Source organism: Thalassophryne amazonica, chromosome 3 (assembly GCF_902500255.1).
Source record: "Thalassophryne amazonica chromosome 3, fThaAma1.1, whole genome shotgun sequence".
Classification (NCBI taxonomy): domain Eukaryota; kingdom Metazoa; phylum Chordata; class Actinopteri; order Batrachoidiformes; family Batrachoididae; genus Thalassophryne; species Thalassophryne amazonica.
In genome coordinates this window covers 78,403,499-78,419,946 of record NC_047105.1, presented here as the reverse complement: position 1 = coordinate 78,419,946, position 16,448 = coordinate 78,403,499, and the positions used below count along the sequence as shown (strand labels likewise).

Below are 16,448 nucleotides of genomic sequence, written 5' to 3'. Positions count from 1 at the left end.
AACATACATTTGTGTTTAAATGATTTTTTTTAAGTCCATAAGCGACATTTGGCTTTCTAATTCATGTTCTTTAACTTTGTGCTCTTTGACCTGGTGGGCGATAAATCGAGCACGCTCCTCATGCACGGTGCGCTTCTCCTTTAAGTATGGCGTCATCTCCTCCCCCTCCCCCCCGGCCATGACGTCAGCATTAAAACCTGCTCTGGCGGCTGTCCGTCTGTTGGAAAGTCAACTGTGTTTGGTGTTCTGTTCCTGTCAGAGTTTCCCCTCTTTCTCTGTTCGCTGACTTTCGTGAAGAGGTTTTCACATTTTATCGGGTTTTATGTTACTGTTCTAGAAGCTTCGCCTTTTGGCCAACGCGTGGAATGTTTTCGAAAAGTTCCTGAAGTACTCTGTAAGGAACCGGTGAACGGCGGACAGCACCGGAGATGGATAAGCTAACTGATAGCTGAGTGGCTAGCCGAGTATCACAGGTCAAGAAGAATAGAGGCGGGCTAGCATGCTAACAGTCAGCTAACTTAGCTCGTTACCAACTAACATTTGTTAACCTGAAACAGCCAAAGTACTGCTCGGACTTGAATGTTTCACTGTGAACACTTTATCGGAGGCCGCGCAGTCGAGGAGGAACAGCGTGTTTGTAATTTGCGGTAGGAACCAGTTCAGAGGCAGCGGCTGTTCATCTCTTAGCCGTGAGTAAGAGCATGCTATCCAACGCTCAGAACCAGCCGCTGTTTCCTAACCCGCAGGGGCAGCAGAACCCTCCCGGGCAGCAGAACCCTACGGGCCAATTTATGCTCTTCCACCCTAGACCAAGCTTGCAGATAAAGAAGAACGCCATAACAGACGATTATAAGGTGACCAGCCAGGTGCTGGGGCTAGGAATCAATGGCAAGGTGTTGGAAATCTTCCAGCGGAAGACAGGAGACAAGTATGCACTAAAGGTAGGCTACACTTGGCACATAATCAAGACCACAGGGCAAAACGGAAGCATAGTCCATTTTTCTTCTGCTTCTGGAACTGACAGTCTTACTTAAAGCAGGGGCATAGTAGAGCATTTCATGTCAGTTGTTCCCGAAATCAGTCCTTTCACTTCCTTGCATCTTTTTTATTTCTGTTAGTAGCCAGTCAGATGAAACCACACGATGCAGCTGAGGAGGTATTGGTAGAATGGAAAGCATACATACAACCCCTGGCAAAAATTATGGAATCACCAGCCTCGGAGGATGTTCATTCAGTTGTTTAATTTTATAGAAAAAAAAGCAGATCACAGACATGACACAAAACCAAAGTCATTTCAAATGGCAACTTTCTGGCTTTAAGAAACACTATAAGAAATCAGGATAAAAAATTGTGGCAGTCAGTAACGGTTACTTTCTTAGACCAAGCAGAGGGAAAAAATATGGACTCACTCAATTCTGAGGAAAAAATTATGGAATCATGAAAAACAAAAGAACGCTCCAACACATCACTAGTATTTTGTTGCACCACCTCTGGCTTTTATAACAGCTTGCAGTCTCTGAGGCATGGACTTAATGAGTGACAAACAGTACTCTTCATCAATCTGGCTCCAACTTTCTCTTATTGCTGTTGCCAGATCAGCTTTGCAGGTTGGAGCCTTGTCAGGACCATTTTCTTCAACTTCCACCAAAGATTTTCAATTGGATTAAGATCCGGACTATTTGCAGGCCATGACATTGACCCTATGTATCTTTTTGCAAGGAATGTTTTCACAGTTTTTGCTCTATGGCAAGATGCATTATCTTGAAAAATGATTTCATCATCCCCAAACATCCTTTCAATTGATGGGATAAGAAAAGTGTCCAAAATATCAACGTAAACTTGTGCATTTATTGATGATGTAATGACAGCCATCTCCCCAGTGCCTTTACCTGACATGCAGCCCTATATCATCAATGACTGTGGAAATTTACATGTTCTCTTCAGGCAGTCATCTTTATAAATCTCATTGGAATGGCACCAAACAAAAGTTTCAGCATCATCACCTTGCCCAATGCAGATTTGAGATTAATCACTGAATATGACTTTCATCCAGTCATCCACAGTCCACGATTGCTTTTCCTTAGCCCATTGTAACCTTGTTTTTTTCTGTTTAGGTGTTAATGATGGCTTTCGTTTAGCTTTTCTGTATGTAAATCCCATTTCCTTTAGGCGGTTTCTTACAGTTCGGTCACAGACGTTGACTCCAGTTTCCTCCCATTCGTTCCTCATTTGTTTTGTTGTGCATTTTCGATTTTTGAGACATATTGCTTTAAGTTTTCTGTCTTGATGCTTTGATGTCTTCCTTGGTCTACCAGTATGTTTGCCTTTAACAACCTTCCCATGTTTGTATTTGGTCCAGAGTTTAGACACAGCTGACTGTGAACAACCAACATCTTTTGCAACATTGAGTGATGATTTACCCTCTTTTAAGAGTTTGATAATCCTCTCCTTTGTTTCAATTGACATCTCTCGTGTTGGAGCCATGATTCATGTCAGTCCACTTGGTGCAACAGCTCTCCAAGGTGTGATCACTCCTTTTTAGATGCAGACTGAGCAGATCTGATTTGATGCAGGTGTTAGTTTTGGGGATGAAAATTTACAGGGTGATTCCATAATTTATTCCTCAGAATTGAGTGAGTCCATATTTTTTTCCCCTCTGCTTGGTCTAGAAAAGTAACTGTTACTGACTGCCACAGTTTTTTTTCCTGATTTCTTATAGTGTTTCTTAAAGCCAGAAAGTTGCCATTTGAAATGACTTTAGTTTTGTGTCATGTCTGTGATCTGCTTTCTTTCTACAAAATTAAACAACTGAATGAACATCCTCTGAGGCTGGTGATTCCATAATTATTGCCAGGGGTTGTACTAGGGCTGTAACTGAACACAAAAATCACTGTTTAGCATGTGCTGTAATGGTTTGTTACTTTTTGGTATGGTGTAAAGGCAAATCAACTAGTTTATTTTTTTATTTTTTATTTATTTTTTTTATTAAACAAAAGGGTCTCAGTTACTTTTGGCACGTGTTTGAAACCTGTGTTCTGAACAAAAATGTTGCATTGGTGCTGCTTTGGTTCAGTAAGTGCCCATTTGATTTTCAGCAATTGTTAGCAACAAGAAGCACTACATTTCTACACTTTTCCATCAAGCAGATATTTAAAGCTCTTTACAGTGATTAGTGCAGTGCTTATAGGAAGTTTGTATTGGTAGAAATTTGGGAGTTTAAATAGATTTCTCATGGACGGTTGTATGAGGCTGTATTTGAAGGTGGGATGTACAAAGAGGTGTACTTATGTCACATTATTATTTGGATATAGTATATTTCATGCTGTTTAAAAAAACATTTTTATTATCAATTATAAGAAAATAAAAGGATTCATATTAAACAGGTTAGTGGAAGAGAGTCAGACAAATTAAACGGAACATTTGGAATATTTAAAATGGCAAATCAATATCCCACTTCCTGAACACAAACTTGAGCTCACAGCAAATATAAGATTTTATTCAGCTTATGTACTTAATGAATGAAATGTTGTACAGATTGTGGGAAAATATAAGATTTTATTCAGCTGATGTACTTACTAAATTATACAAATAGTGGGAAATGTTTTGCTGTTGGCAAAAAACTGATTTTAGCTAACATCTCCTCAGTGTTAAACTCAGTTGCAAGGAACACTGACAGCATGCCTTTCACAGTAAAAATATTTGCTGGTATGCTGGCATTAACCGTTTTAATGTAAAATGTACGAGCAACAAACGATCTGATGTTTTTTAACCCTCTGGGATCCGAGGGCATTTTTTGGACAGTTCACTCGCCTGGCGTAAATGTTTTATTATTGCTGTTAACAGCTCTCCCTGAATCCCACAATCAAGTTTTATGTCTCTTTTTTCAGGACAGCCTGTGCTTTCAGAATATATATGTTTTTGTTGTGTTTTATAAGTTTAATAAAGGTTTACAATAAAAAATAGGCAAGGAAAAAATAAAGTGAAAAATAATTTTCCACACACATTTATTCAAAACACATAACTATAATAAACAGCTGTTTTGACACTTTATAAAGGTAATTTGAGGTCTTGTGTGAAAGACTGTACAACAAAAAGGTTCAAACAGTAAACACAAATGCACTTTTGAACAATATATACAAAATGGTCTATGCGTTTTATTTTGATATGGTAAACAGTGGTTTACGCAGAGAAAGCAACAGAGTTATCCTGTAACATTCACATGCAAACTAGTGGAGCAATCCTGATAGTTACACACTCTTTGTTTGAGCATGTGAGATTGTCATCAGAGGCTGTCCATCTGCAAAGTCTGCTTTGACTTTCACTGTGCGTAATGGCGCAGGGCGAAAGTACTGTATGTCTGTACTCCAATGAGTACATACATAATAGTATGTACTCATTGGAGCACCCAGGGGGCTATTCAAACGGGCCAACTAGTAACACATCACTCCTGAAAATGATCTTTGGCTTTTCACATGAGGTAAATCTGCCCGACGATTGGATTTTGGAAAACCATGTGACGGTGAACCAATTCCGATTGGACACTCACATTGCGCACGTCATCACACAGCTTCTATGAGGAGTACAAAGATGGCTGATGGCTGGCTCGAAAGTCCGCGGAGTTAACTTTTCATCAAAACAAAAAAAGTAAGTTTCTATCTCATATCATTAAAAAGTTATTTATAATTTAGTAAAGCTTGGTCTTAGCCATCGTATACGACGGCGTCGGCCCCAGAGGGTTAACTTTGCTACCAGTACCATCAGTGAGCCATGCCATCTTGGAAGTATGAATGTTACAAAATAAAGGTTTTGAAAATTAATTACCAAAATTTTTATAATAAAGGATGCACATCATTGTGCCATGCGCAAGCCATATCCAAAAGCTGAGGTTCATTTGACAGAGAGATGCGAGTCACATACCCACACACAGACGTTTTTTGCTTTATAGATAGATGCTGAACATTTACTTCCCCAGCCAAGACCCATACCCATTTTTAGGCGTTAATACAGTGCATCTGAAAAGTATTCACATCGCGTCACTTTTTCAACAAGAGCGCTCTGGAGCATATTTCACCCATATTGGCTTCTCTTCATTGGCTTCCTGTTAATTCTAGAATAGAATTTAAAATTCTTCTTCTTACTTATAAGGTTTTGAATAATCAGATCCCATCTTATCTTAGGGACCTCATAGTACCGTATCACCCCAATAGAGCGCTTCGCTCTAACTGCAGGCTTACTTGTAGTTCCTAGGGTTTTTAAGAGTAGAATGGGAGGCAGAGCCTTCAGCTTTCAGGCTCCTCTCCTCTGGAACCAGCTCCCAATTCGGATCAGGGAGACAGACACCCTCTCTACTTTTAAGATTAGGCTTAAAACTTTCCTTTTTGCTAAAGCTTATAGTTAGGGCTGGATCAGGTGACCCTGAACCATCCCTTAGTTATGCTGCTATAGACTTAGACTGCTGGGGGGTTCCCATGATGCACTGAGTGTTTCTTTTTATTCACCTCTTTTTGCTCTGTATGCACCAATCTGCATTTAATCATTAGTGATTGATCTCTGGTCCCCTCCACAGCATGTCTTTTTCCTGATTCTCTCCCCCAGCCCCAACCAGTCCCAGCAGAAGACTGCCCCTCCGTGAGCCTGGTTCTGCTGGAGGTTTCTTCCTGTGAAAAGGGAGTTTTTCCTTCCCACTGTCACCAAGTGCTTGCTCACAGGGGGTTGTTTTGATCGTACGGGTTTTTCCGTAATTATTGTATGGCTGTGCCTTACAATATAAAGCGCCTTGGGGCAACTGTTTGTTGTGATTTGGCGCTATATAAATAAAATTGATTTCATTTGGAGCATGTTTTCATCCAGGATGTCTCTGCGCATTTCTGCATTCATCTTTCTCTCAATCCTGACTAGTCTCCCAGTTTGTGCCGCTGAAATACATCCCCACATAATGATGCTGCCATGACCATGCTTGACTATAGACATGGGCCTGGTTTTCTCCAAACATGGCGCCTGGAATTCAAACAAAACAGTTGTTCTTTTTGTCATCAGACCAGAGAATTTTGTTTCTCATGGTCTGAAAGCCCTTCAGGTAGGGGTCAGTGATGTATATGTGATGTATATAGCCGTTTCACGGTATAAATTTGGCAGACGGTAGAGATTTACACTCCACCGACCAATCGCAGTAATGCTCGATGATGTCATATATTCCTTAGTGATTCTGAACGACTGGAAAAGGCTGCACTCAGTGCTTTGGTCACAGGCTCCATCTCCACCTCAGTAGATTAAAACTTCTCCTTGTAAGAGTGTAAAATTATAAGTTAACCCTCTGGAGTTGACTGAATTTGGTCATGTAAATGTCACATGACCAAATTAAGCAATTGTCCCATTAAATTCACCAGATGCTGTCTCTGTTTCAGTGCATTTAAAAGTGCATGCTTCAAGCTTTATGTAAGTCCCTTCGGCTGCTCCCTTGTGTGCACTCGGGGTCGCCACAGCAAATCCAAGGTGGATCTGCATGCTGAATTGGCATAGGTTTTACGCCGGATGCCCTTCCTGACGCAACTCCATATTACATGGAGAAATGTGGCAGGGATGGGATTTGAACCCGGAACCTTCGGCACTGAAACCAAGCGCATTAACCACTTGGTCACCACCCCTGCATGCTTCAAGCTTTATACAAGTTTTTAAATTATGTTAATAGGTCTACTATAACCTGAATTATGATTAATAACTTCTGCAATTTTTTGGTGAATTTTATGGTCATATTTTGTGCGCATATTTGCAGAAAGCTGCAGTAAACAGTCTCACATTTCCTCATTCAACTCTGTCTTGGGACTGGAGAGCAGAGGAAAAAAAACAAACCACGCCTTCTGTTCTGTCATTGGTGGAACCCCATGACATAAGCCAATCAGGATCATCAACCCATGTGGTGGCGTCTCTGGGGACTTTCTGGACAAAACGCCACCAAAAGCAGACAAACTAACACTGCATACTGCTGGACAGAAGTAGGAATGGTGAAATAAGATTATTCTAATGCACAAAAATACATGTCTAACAGATCAGAGAATCAGGTGCTCAAAATGAATTATATATGTTTTTTATTTGTTTATTTTAATCAATTTAGCTTTGCAAAGGGATGTTACGCCCCATTCAGAAACACGTCTGTTATAACGTTTACACTTAAGTTTATATTGTGATATATACCGTTACCGTAAATGGACTGCATTTATATAGCGCTTTTCCTTCTGTATCAGACGCTCAAAGTGCTTTACAATTATGCCTCACATTCACTCCGATGTCAGGGTGCTGCCATACAAGGCGCTCATTACACACTGGGAGTAATAGGGGATTAACGACCTTGCCCAAGGGCCCTTAGTGATTTTCCAGTCAGGCAGGGATTTGAACCAAGGATCTTCTGGTATCAAGCCCAACACCTCAAGGGATTCAATTTATATTGTGATATGAATATTAAGTCATATCGCCTAGCCCTACCTTCAGGTGTCTTTTAGCAAGCTCCAGGTGGGCTGCCTTTTGCCTTTTACTAAGGAATGGCTTCTACCTGGACACTCTACCATGCAGGCCTGATTGGTGGATTGCTGCAGAGATGGTTCCCCTTCTAAAAGGTTCTCCTCTTTCCACAGGGGAATGCTGGAGCTCTGACAGAGTAACCATCAGGTTCTTGGTTATGTCCCTGACTAAAACCCTTCTCCCTCGATTGCTTAGTTTAGATAGTCGGTTGAGTCAAGGAAGAGTCCTAGTGGATCTAAACTTCTTCCATTTACAGATGATGGCGGCCACTGTGCTCATTGGGACCTTCAAAGCAGCAGAAATGTTTCTGTACCCTTCCCCAGATTTATGCCTCTAGAGAATTCTGTTTCAGAGGTCTACAGACAATTCCTTTAACTTTATGCTTGGTTTGTGCTCTGACATGCACTGTCAGGATGATCAGTGGATACAGGATGCACCTGAGTTCAATTTTGAGGTTCATTGCAAAGGATGCTAATACTTATGTACATGCAATTTCTTATTTATTTATTTTTTTTAATAAATTTGCAAAAATCTAAAAACAAAAAAACCCCTAACTTTTTTTCACTTTGTCATTATGGGCTTTTGTGTGTAGAATTTTGAGGGGAAAAAAAAGAATTTTATCCATTTTGGAGAAATGCTGTAACATAAAATGTAAGAAGTGAAGCGCTGTGAATACTTTCCAGATGCACTGTATAATATAGACAGCGTTAGATGAATCAAAATATACTGCGATTTGAGTACTCAGATATATTTATGTATATTGGAAAGGTGACAGAGGGTGCAGTAATTTAACTTGTGTGCCTGATTTTAATTTCATTTTGTGTTTACACCATTAACACGTGCAAAATCATCATTTACATACTGTTGTCTGTCACATTCCTGCCCGCTATCAATTGGGCATTTACTATTCATAAATCATCTGCAAAACTGTCTCCACCCCAGTGCATAGAGTTTGGTTTGGCTATGCAGTTTAGTACATGTTCTCTGAGGTTTTAGCAGATTGGGCCCGAAATGTTTTTTTTCAAGGACAGACAAATAGCATCAGCTAGATTCGTACCCACGTCTACTTATTTGCAGGACAGTTCCATATCCCCAACCTACTTGCTGTACCAGCAGGCTGCTTAAATGCCATGGTGAGCTGCCTGTTTATCATGCCACTAGCTCCATACCAGACCCCAGACTGTCGAGATGAGCTCCACCGTCGAGTTGAGGTCCCCATAGCATGTGTTGAGTTGAGTTCCCCTGTCGTCGAGATGCGCTCCGTCATCTAACGACAACATTCTGCTTTAAAGACAGCATGTAGGTCTTTACTTTTTATAAATTGAAAAGACACTTATTACTGTATTTTTATGTAATGACAAAACTTAACATGGGTTTTCTTTGGTGGGGGAGCTCAACTCGACAGGTGAGGTGTCCTGTCGAGATGATCTCTACCGCGCAACTGTGCATGCGCATCTCTCTAACACTTCACCCGTCAAGTTGAGCTCCCTCACCGAAGAAAACGCACACAAGTTTCGTCTTGCGTGGTAAAGAGAGTAACTCAACGGGTGAGGTGTTGAAATCTGTGGTCGAGAGAGATGCATGCACAGTTGCGTGGTGGAGCTCATCTCGATGGGACACCGGCATATAGCTTTCATATGATCTGTGTGTCATTGTCCATCATCATAATTATTAAATCAGGAACCGTAGTGCTTCCAAACAGCAGAACCTGCACTGTGTACATGGGCTGAAATAACATGTTAAATAAAGTTGCTCAGGAAGAAGACAGACTTACAAAGTGAGCCCTACACACAGAAAAAATTCTTCGCTGTATTTGTTGATGCGCATGTGTGTTAACCCACTAGGCCATCCTGAAAGTTCTGGTACATTTCAGTGTAAGGTTACACTCCAAATACATAACAAGGAGCATTGAAGTTGGAAAGATAGTGTATGTTCATCCTTAAGCAGCTGTTATCTTGGTCCCTGGTTGACTTGATGTCTCATGCCAGCTTAACTGCAATTCCAGGACATCACTGACCGACCAGTGCCAAATTCCACATGAAAGTAGGTAAACATCCGTCAACCACTGTCATACTTGTTGCTTGATTCTTTCATTTATTAGTCCACAGTCAAGCAAGTAACATCTCGAACATGAACAGCTGATAGCCATTTCAAATCCTGTGTCAACGCCACAGCTGTGCCGTTGAGATCTCGACCAGATCTGTCTGACGTAGTCACCTGCTGTCCCTTTGAGTCTTCGTGGTCACACTTCTCCAAAATTCCATAGTATTGTACTGCTTTCTCAGTGAGAGTCACTGGCCCTCATTGTAGTTTTACTCTGCAGGGAACACCCCTTGCAGCGATAATTTTTTTTATCAGCTGTGGGACAGTCATATTTCTGAAATGTTTGCACTCCTCCATGATGACACATGTGAAGATAACACGTGAAAGTAACATTAAGTGGACATGAACAGTAATTACAAAATAAAGTGCATTAACCAGGTGCTGCTAAGCAAAAATCGCTGCTGCTGTCGGAAGTGCATTTATCAGCTAAAGCAAAAAAAAAAAAAAAAAGATGTTGGTGCAATGCATTCTGGGTCAATTTTCTGTCTCTTGTCTTTTATATGTGGTGGGGAGAATTATCACTGTTGATTTTACTGTACCAGCCTGCGTGCTGCTGAGTTGAGTAGGAACCCAATTTGAGATTCTGGCACAAATTATCATTAGACATTGCTCAAAACAAAGATCAGCATGTGATTTTAGAAGTCTAAGTTTTGTTTAGCTGAGTAATGTGGTACTCAATTGTCAGAAAGGTAATTGGTTATTTTGAAACGTGTGCCCTTTTTTTTAAAATTTTGAATGCACAGGGATGCAGCTCCCAGGAAAAGTCAATAGAATTTAGTTGAAAGCATCAGTACTACAGTCAGCAGATGGCACAGTGCATTGTAGACCCAATATGAATGTTACCTGACATCACCTCCATTTCAAACAGTTGAAGAAAACTTAATGGTGGGTTGTGGAAGACTTCTGCGGGCATCAAATTGAGCACTGATTATTTACTCAAAGTAGTGCTAGCCAGAACAGCTGCGCGGATCATTTGTAGGGCTAGCCCCAGAAATTTAGAGCATGATGGTTCTAGCGGTTAGGTAAGGTGCAGATCACCTGCCGCCGTGTGACCAATGACATAGGAGTCTCACACGTTGAAACATTGCAGAGCTCTACACTTAGCCCTAGAAGTCACTTTCCATGCTGGGCAAGTTGGGAGTCAGATCTACTTGCCGCATGGCAAGTAAGCCAATTTAACCAAATTATCCATATATAAAAGGGGGTGTTCACAATAATAGTAGCATCTGCTGTTGATGCTACAAACTCAAAACTGTTATGTTCAAACTGCTTTTTTTGCAAGCCTGTGAATCACAAAACTAGTATTTAGTTGTATAACCACAGTTTTTCATGATTTCTTCACATCTGCGAGACATTAATTTTGTTGGTTTGGAACCAAGATTTTGCTCGTTTACTAGTGTGCTTGGGGTCATTGTCTTGTTGAAACACCCATTTCAAGGGCATGTCCTCTTCAGCATAAGGCAATATGACCTCTTCAAGTATTTTGACATATCCAAACTGATCCATGATACTTTGTATGCGATATATAGGCCCAACACCATAATAGGAGAAACATGCCCATATCATGATGCTTGCACCACCATGCTTCACTGTCTTCACTGTGAACTGTGGCTTGAATTCAGAGTTTGGGGGTCGTCTCGCAAACTGTCTGCGGCCCCTGGACCCAGAAAGAACAATTTTACGCTCATCAGTCCACAAAATATTCCTCCATTTCTCTTTAGGCCAGTTGATGTGTTCTTTGGCAAATTGTAACCTCTTCTGCACTTCTTTTATTTAACAGAGGGACTTTGTGGGGGATTCTTGCAAATACATTAGCTTCACACAGGCGTCTTCTGTCACAGCACTCACTCACAGCACAGGTAACTCCAGACTGTCTTTGATTATCCTGGAGCTGATCAATGGGTGAGCCTTTGCCATTCTGATTATTCTTCTGTCCATTTTGATGGTTGTTTTCCATTTTCTTCCACACGTCTGTTTTTTTTTTTTTTTTGTCCATTTTAAAGCATTGGCGATCATTGTAGATGAACAGCCTATAATTTTTTGCACCTGTGTATGTTTTCCCCTCTCCAATCAACTTTTTAATCAAACTATGCTGTTCTTCTGATCAATGTCTTGAACGTCCCATTTTCCTCAGGCTTTCAAAGAGAAAAGCATGTTCAACAGGGGCTGGCTTCATTCTTAAATAGGGGACACCTGATTCACACCTGTTTGTTCCACAAAATTGAGGAACTCACTGACTGAATACCACACTACTCTTATTGTGAACACCCCCTTTTCTACTTTTTTTTTTTTTTTTTTTTTTTTTTAACTAATAGCCCAATTTCATAGCCTTAAGAGTGTGCATATCATGAATGCTTGGTCTTGTTGGATTTGTGAGAATCGACTGAATCTACTGGTACCTTGTTTCCCATGTAACAATAAGAAATATACTCAAAACCTGGATTAATCTTTTTAGTCACATAGCACTGCTATTATTCTGAACACTGCTGTATCTTCCCCTAAAAAAAACTTCAGTGGCCTACTGAAACATGATTTATCACCTTCTATAAACCATTTCACAGTTACAGACTATGGCTCTTAATATAACTTTGCCTCTTTTTGGCATACTCATGTGGTGGATTTTTGTTTTGCCGGAGCTTTCTCTGGTAATTTCCCTGATTTCAGCAGATTAAGAAACGACATTCAGAGATGGGATTCAGTAACTGAGAAATCTGAGGAAAAGTAAACCATTAGGCTGGGGTTTATAGGCGGTCCCTGAAAGCTGAAGGGTTCTAGATGCTCTGAAAGGCATTCTCCTACATTTTAGAGCATTAAATTGAAGAAATTTCAGGAGACTTTCATGAGAAAATTTTGTGAAATACAGCAGTCTCAGTATTTAAAGTTAAACGTTGTGACAGTCCAGTAAATAATCATCTGTCCCCAACAGTCGGGCTGTTATGTGCACAGTAGTGTAAAGCCTGGGTCCCACCGAGTAATGAAGGATGAAGAAGGATCCACGTATGGGTGTGTCAGCGATTATTCGAAGATGATGTATCCGCTATGAAGGTGCCAATATGTGCCTCTCTGTACCCCGCATGTGCCATCTAGCAGCCTCTAGTGAGCCACGGCCGACCCGGTCATTAGAGCCTTGAATGGCTCACATCAGTCACACTAAGTCACGTAGTGCCATGATAACGCCATGTTGGCGCACGTTTAGGCATGGGTTTGGTCCAAACCTCCAGCCCTCCCACAGTGGGTTTTCAATTCACAGATTCACAGCAGCATTTAAAGATGTCCCATTTTTTTAAACGCAGTCCAACAATAGACACTCCAGCATAGTTCTGCGGTTGTGCACTGTGCGCCTGGCTGCTGTCCACCTGTAATGCACCAGACCAGCTAGAACCGAACCACGGGTTCCTGGAGAGCCGCCTCTGTGCTCCTCGTTGGCTCCGCGGCTCGCTGGCTTTTCTTCTGCAGCTTTAAACACACAAAACTTTGTTTGTCCATTTATTTCTGCAAAACTGCTCTTTTTCGCGCGCGCGCTGCTGTTGTCCTTTCATGGACAGCCGCCTCTGTGCTCTTTCTAATGGCGCTTTTCTACTTCACAAAAGTCGCACTACTCGGCTCGACTCTACTCGGTTTTTTTTGCTTTTCCATTAGGGTTAGTACCTGGTACCGGGTACTTTTTTTTTAGTACCTGCTCAGGAGCACTTCCAAGCAAGCCGAACCGATACTAAAATGTGACGTCAACAGGCTGCTGGCCACTGATTGGTCAGAATGTCGTCACTGGATGAGTCATGAGCGCGCCGTCCGAGACGAAAATCAAAACCTGCCATTTTTAAATAGTCACAGCGGCGTTACAGCGGCCGTCCTTTTCTTTTGTTTCACGCCGAGTTTTTTTTTTTTTTCTCGCACAAAACCACACCGTGGTCTCTGGACGAGTTGCGGACATTTGTGTTTGGTGGCGGAGGAGAGAATACAGAGAGGTGGATGAAGCGATCCGAAATGAGAAAATCTCCCAGTCTTTGGCTGCGCCCGGCTCACTAGACATTACAGCAACGCAGAGGACAGCTGAAAAAGCTTAAAAGTGATTACAGGACCACAACGACCGGAGTAGGTCGGACCGTAAGGGCTGGAAACGGTTCGACTGCAGCAACGCTGTTTACGAACATCGGACGGCGAACAACGGGAGGCAGGATGACCGCGGCTTGACTTTGTTGGAAGCGACGGACAGTAAGTGTTTTCGTGACTTTGTCTGTAGTCTGCTTGAAAGCACCGTTTAACCTTAACTTATCCCATTGGTGGGAAGCCCGCTTTAAGAAACGAAGATTGTGAGTCTAAACTTGTGTTAAAGTAACATCGTTGTCCCATGTATGCGGACACTGTGAGCTAGCTGACTGCTAACTAGTGAGCTAGCTAATGCCGTGCTCCTCTTTAAAGTATTAACTTCTGACAGAAAACACCTACAGTCAGCATGACAACAAACATGTACATTTGACTCATTTACTGCCATTACTGTGATGTGTTTTTTTTTTGACATGTCACCATTTTGTGTTTTTGTTGAAGAATCCAGTTCCATAAGCGAGGAGGGTTCGACCACCATCTTCAACATCTGTATCAACGTCCAGCACCACACAGCATGTCATCACAGGTAAGAATAACGTGTCTCACATCATGTAACTTCCCCAAATACTATATATATACAGGGTGACACCCCCCATCCCCTTCACCCCCTAAAAAAAACAAAAATCCAGAACCCATAAATATTGTCATAAATCCCACAAAGTTATCAAAAAAAAAAAACCTTCAGTCTCTGTATGATCATTCCCCAGAGTTTCAGTTATCTTGGTCACTTTGCATAAAAGTCATGTTCTTTCAAAATGATGCTCCAAATGGTCTGATTTGTTGGAGGATAATTTTGAAAGAACATTTTTATGCAAAGTGACCAAGATAACTGAACTGGGGAATGATCATACAGAGACTGAAGTTTTTTTTTTTTTTTTTTTAAACTTGTTTTCCCATTTTTACCTTCGTTATTGTCCAGGCAGGAGAAAAAGGAGCCTGTTCCAGCAAGCAAATCTGTCCATCTTCAGTGATGTTGAGGCTGAAGCTGAACTGGGCCCAGTGTGATTGACACATCTGACTGATCCTTGAGGAAGCAACGGTGGTGGAAACTGCATTTAATCAGGCATATGTTGGCGTGCTGGGTGGCCTTGTTCATGCGATGCATGACTGGGGCATGTGACCTGCGCCCCCACCCCAGACTACATACACATGAAACCGCTCCAGAAGACACTGCACACTACACCTGGCTGAATATTTTACACAGATGCTGGAATAACCATGTCTAAACTGAAATTTTACCAAATGGTATTTAACATAAACAAAAAGGTTTAGTCACTTCAGTGAAGGCACCATTACATCAAGGAATTTTGAACAACCAGTTTTACTGTCTGTTTACTTCAATTTACATTTATGACCCCATTAAATGTAAAACTTATTTTACTAAAACCATCTGAAACACACACACAGCATACATATTTTAATTAGTGCTGTCAGCTTATTAAAAAAAATGTAATTAATTACAGGGTTTGTGGTTAGTTAATCTAAATGAATCATTTAATTGCAGGTATATTAAAAAACCTCAGATTTTTGTGTGCTTGGGGCATTTAATAAGGTAAAGGATCAGGGTTATTTTTGTTACATATCAGAGGTATTAAACAAGCTGTAAATTGATCTTAAATTGGGAGAACTGTCAAACTGTAATTTGGATGGGTTAAATGCAGACAGATTTCATTGTATGTGTACAATGACAATAAAAGGCTATATTATAAAGAATGTCTATAAAAACAATTGTGGGAGTTTGGAGGCTGATTCTTTCTGCACAATACGAGGGCTGTCAATAAAGTAACGGTCCTTTTTATTTTTTTCAAAAACTATATGGATTTCATTCATATGTTTTTACGTCAGACATGCTTGAACCCTCGTGCGCATGCGTGAGTTTTTCCACGCCTGTCGGTGACGTCATTCGCCTGTGAGCACTCCTTGTGGGAGGAGTCGTCCAGCCCCTCGTCGGAATTCCTTTGTCTGAGAAGTTGCTGAGAGACTGGCGCGTTGTTTGATCAAAATTTTTTCTAAACCTGTGAGACACATCGAAGTGGACACGGTTCGAAAAATTAAGCTGGTTTTCAGTGAAAATTTTAACGGCTGATGAGAGATTTTGAGGTGATTCTGTCGCTTTAAGGACTTTTCACGGTGCGAGACGTCGCGCAGCGCTCTCAGGCGCCGTCATCAGCCTGTTCAAGCTGAAAACCTCCACATTTCAGGCTCTATTGATCCAGGACGTCGTGAGAGAACAGAGAAGTTTCAGAAGAAGTCGGTTTCAGCATTTTATCCGGATATTCCACTGTTAAAGGAGATGTTTTTAATGAAAGACGTGCGGACGGATCCGCGCGTCAGGACGCAGCCGACGCGGTGCGGCGGTACAGGAAAAACACCTCCGTGTTGATAACCATTTGTAAAATCCAGGCGGCTTTTGATGGCTTTCAGTGTAGTGAGTATATGAGAAATTGTTTAACAGGCAGGACATGTTCCAACTTGTCCTTAAGGCTTTCAACAGAGGTGTTTTTCCTGTGGCGGAGCGTCGCGGCGGCTGCGTCCCGACGCGCGGACCCGTCCGCACGTCTTTCATTAAAAAAATCTCCTTTAACAGTGGAATATCCGGATAAAATGCTGAAACCGACTTCTTCTGAAACTTCTCTGTTCTCTCACGACGTCCTGGATCAATAGAGCCTGAAATGTGGAGGTTTTCAGCTTGAACAGGCTGATGACGCCGCCTGAGAGCGCTGCAC

The 16,448-nt window shown here is 41.5% G+C and overlaps 1 protein-coding gene across 2 annotated transcripts in view; it reads left to right on the top strand.

Moving 5' to 3' along the window:
* Positions 1-200: 200 nt before the first annotated feature.
* Positions 201-16,448, top strand: part of mapkapk2a (MAPK activated protein kinase 2a) — an 88,460-nt gene continuing 72,212 nt past the window's right edge. The window contains exon 1 of one of the 2 annotated variants that reach the window (XM_034166913.1): positions 201-941. In XM_034166913.1, the coding sequence (XP_034022804.1) occupies positions 702-941 (240 nt within the window). In that variant the 5' untranslated portion in view covers positions 201-701. The remainder of the gene's footprint in view (positions 942-16,448) is intronic. The other variant, XM_034166911.1, reaches the window with a different exon arrangement.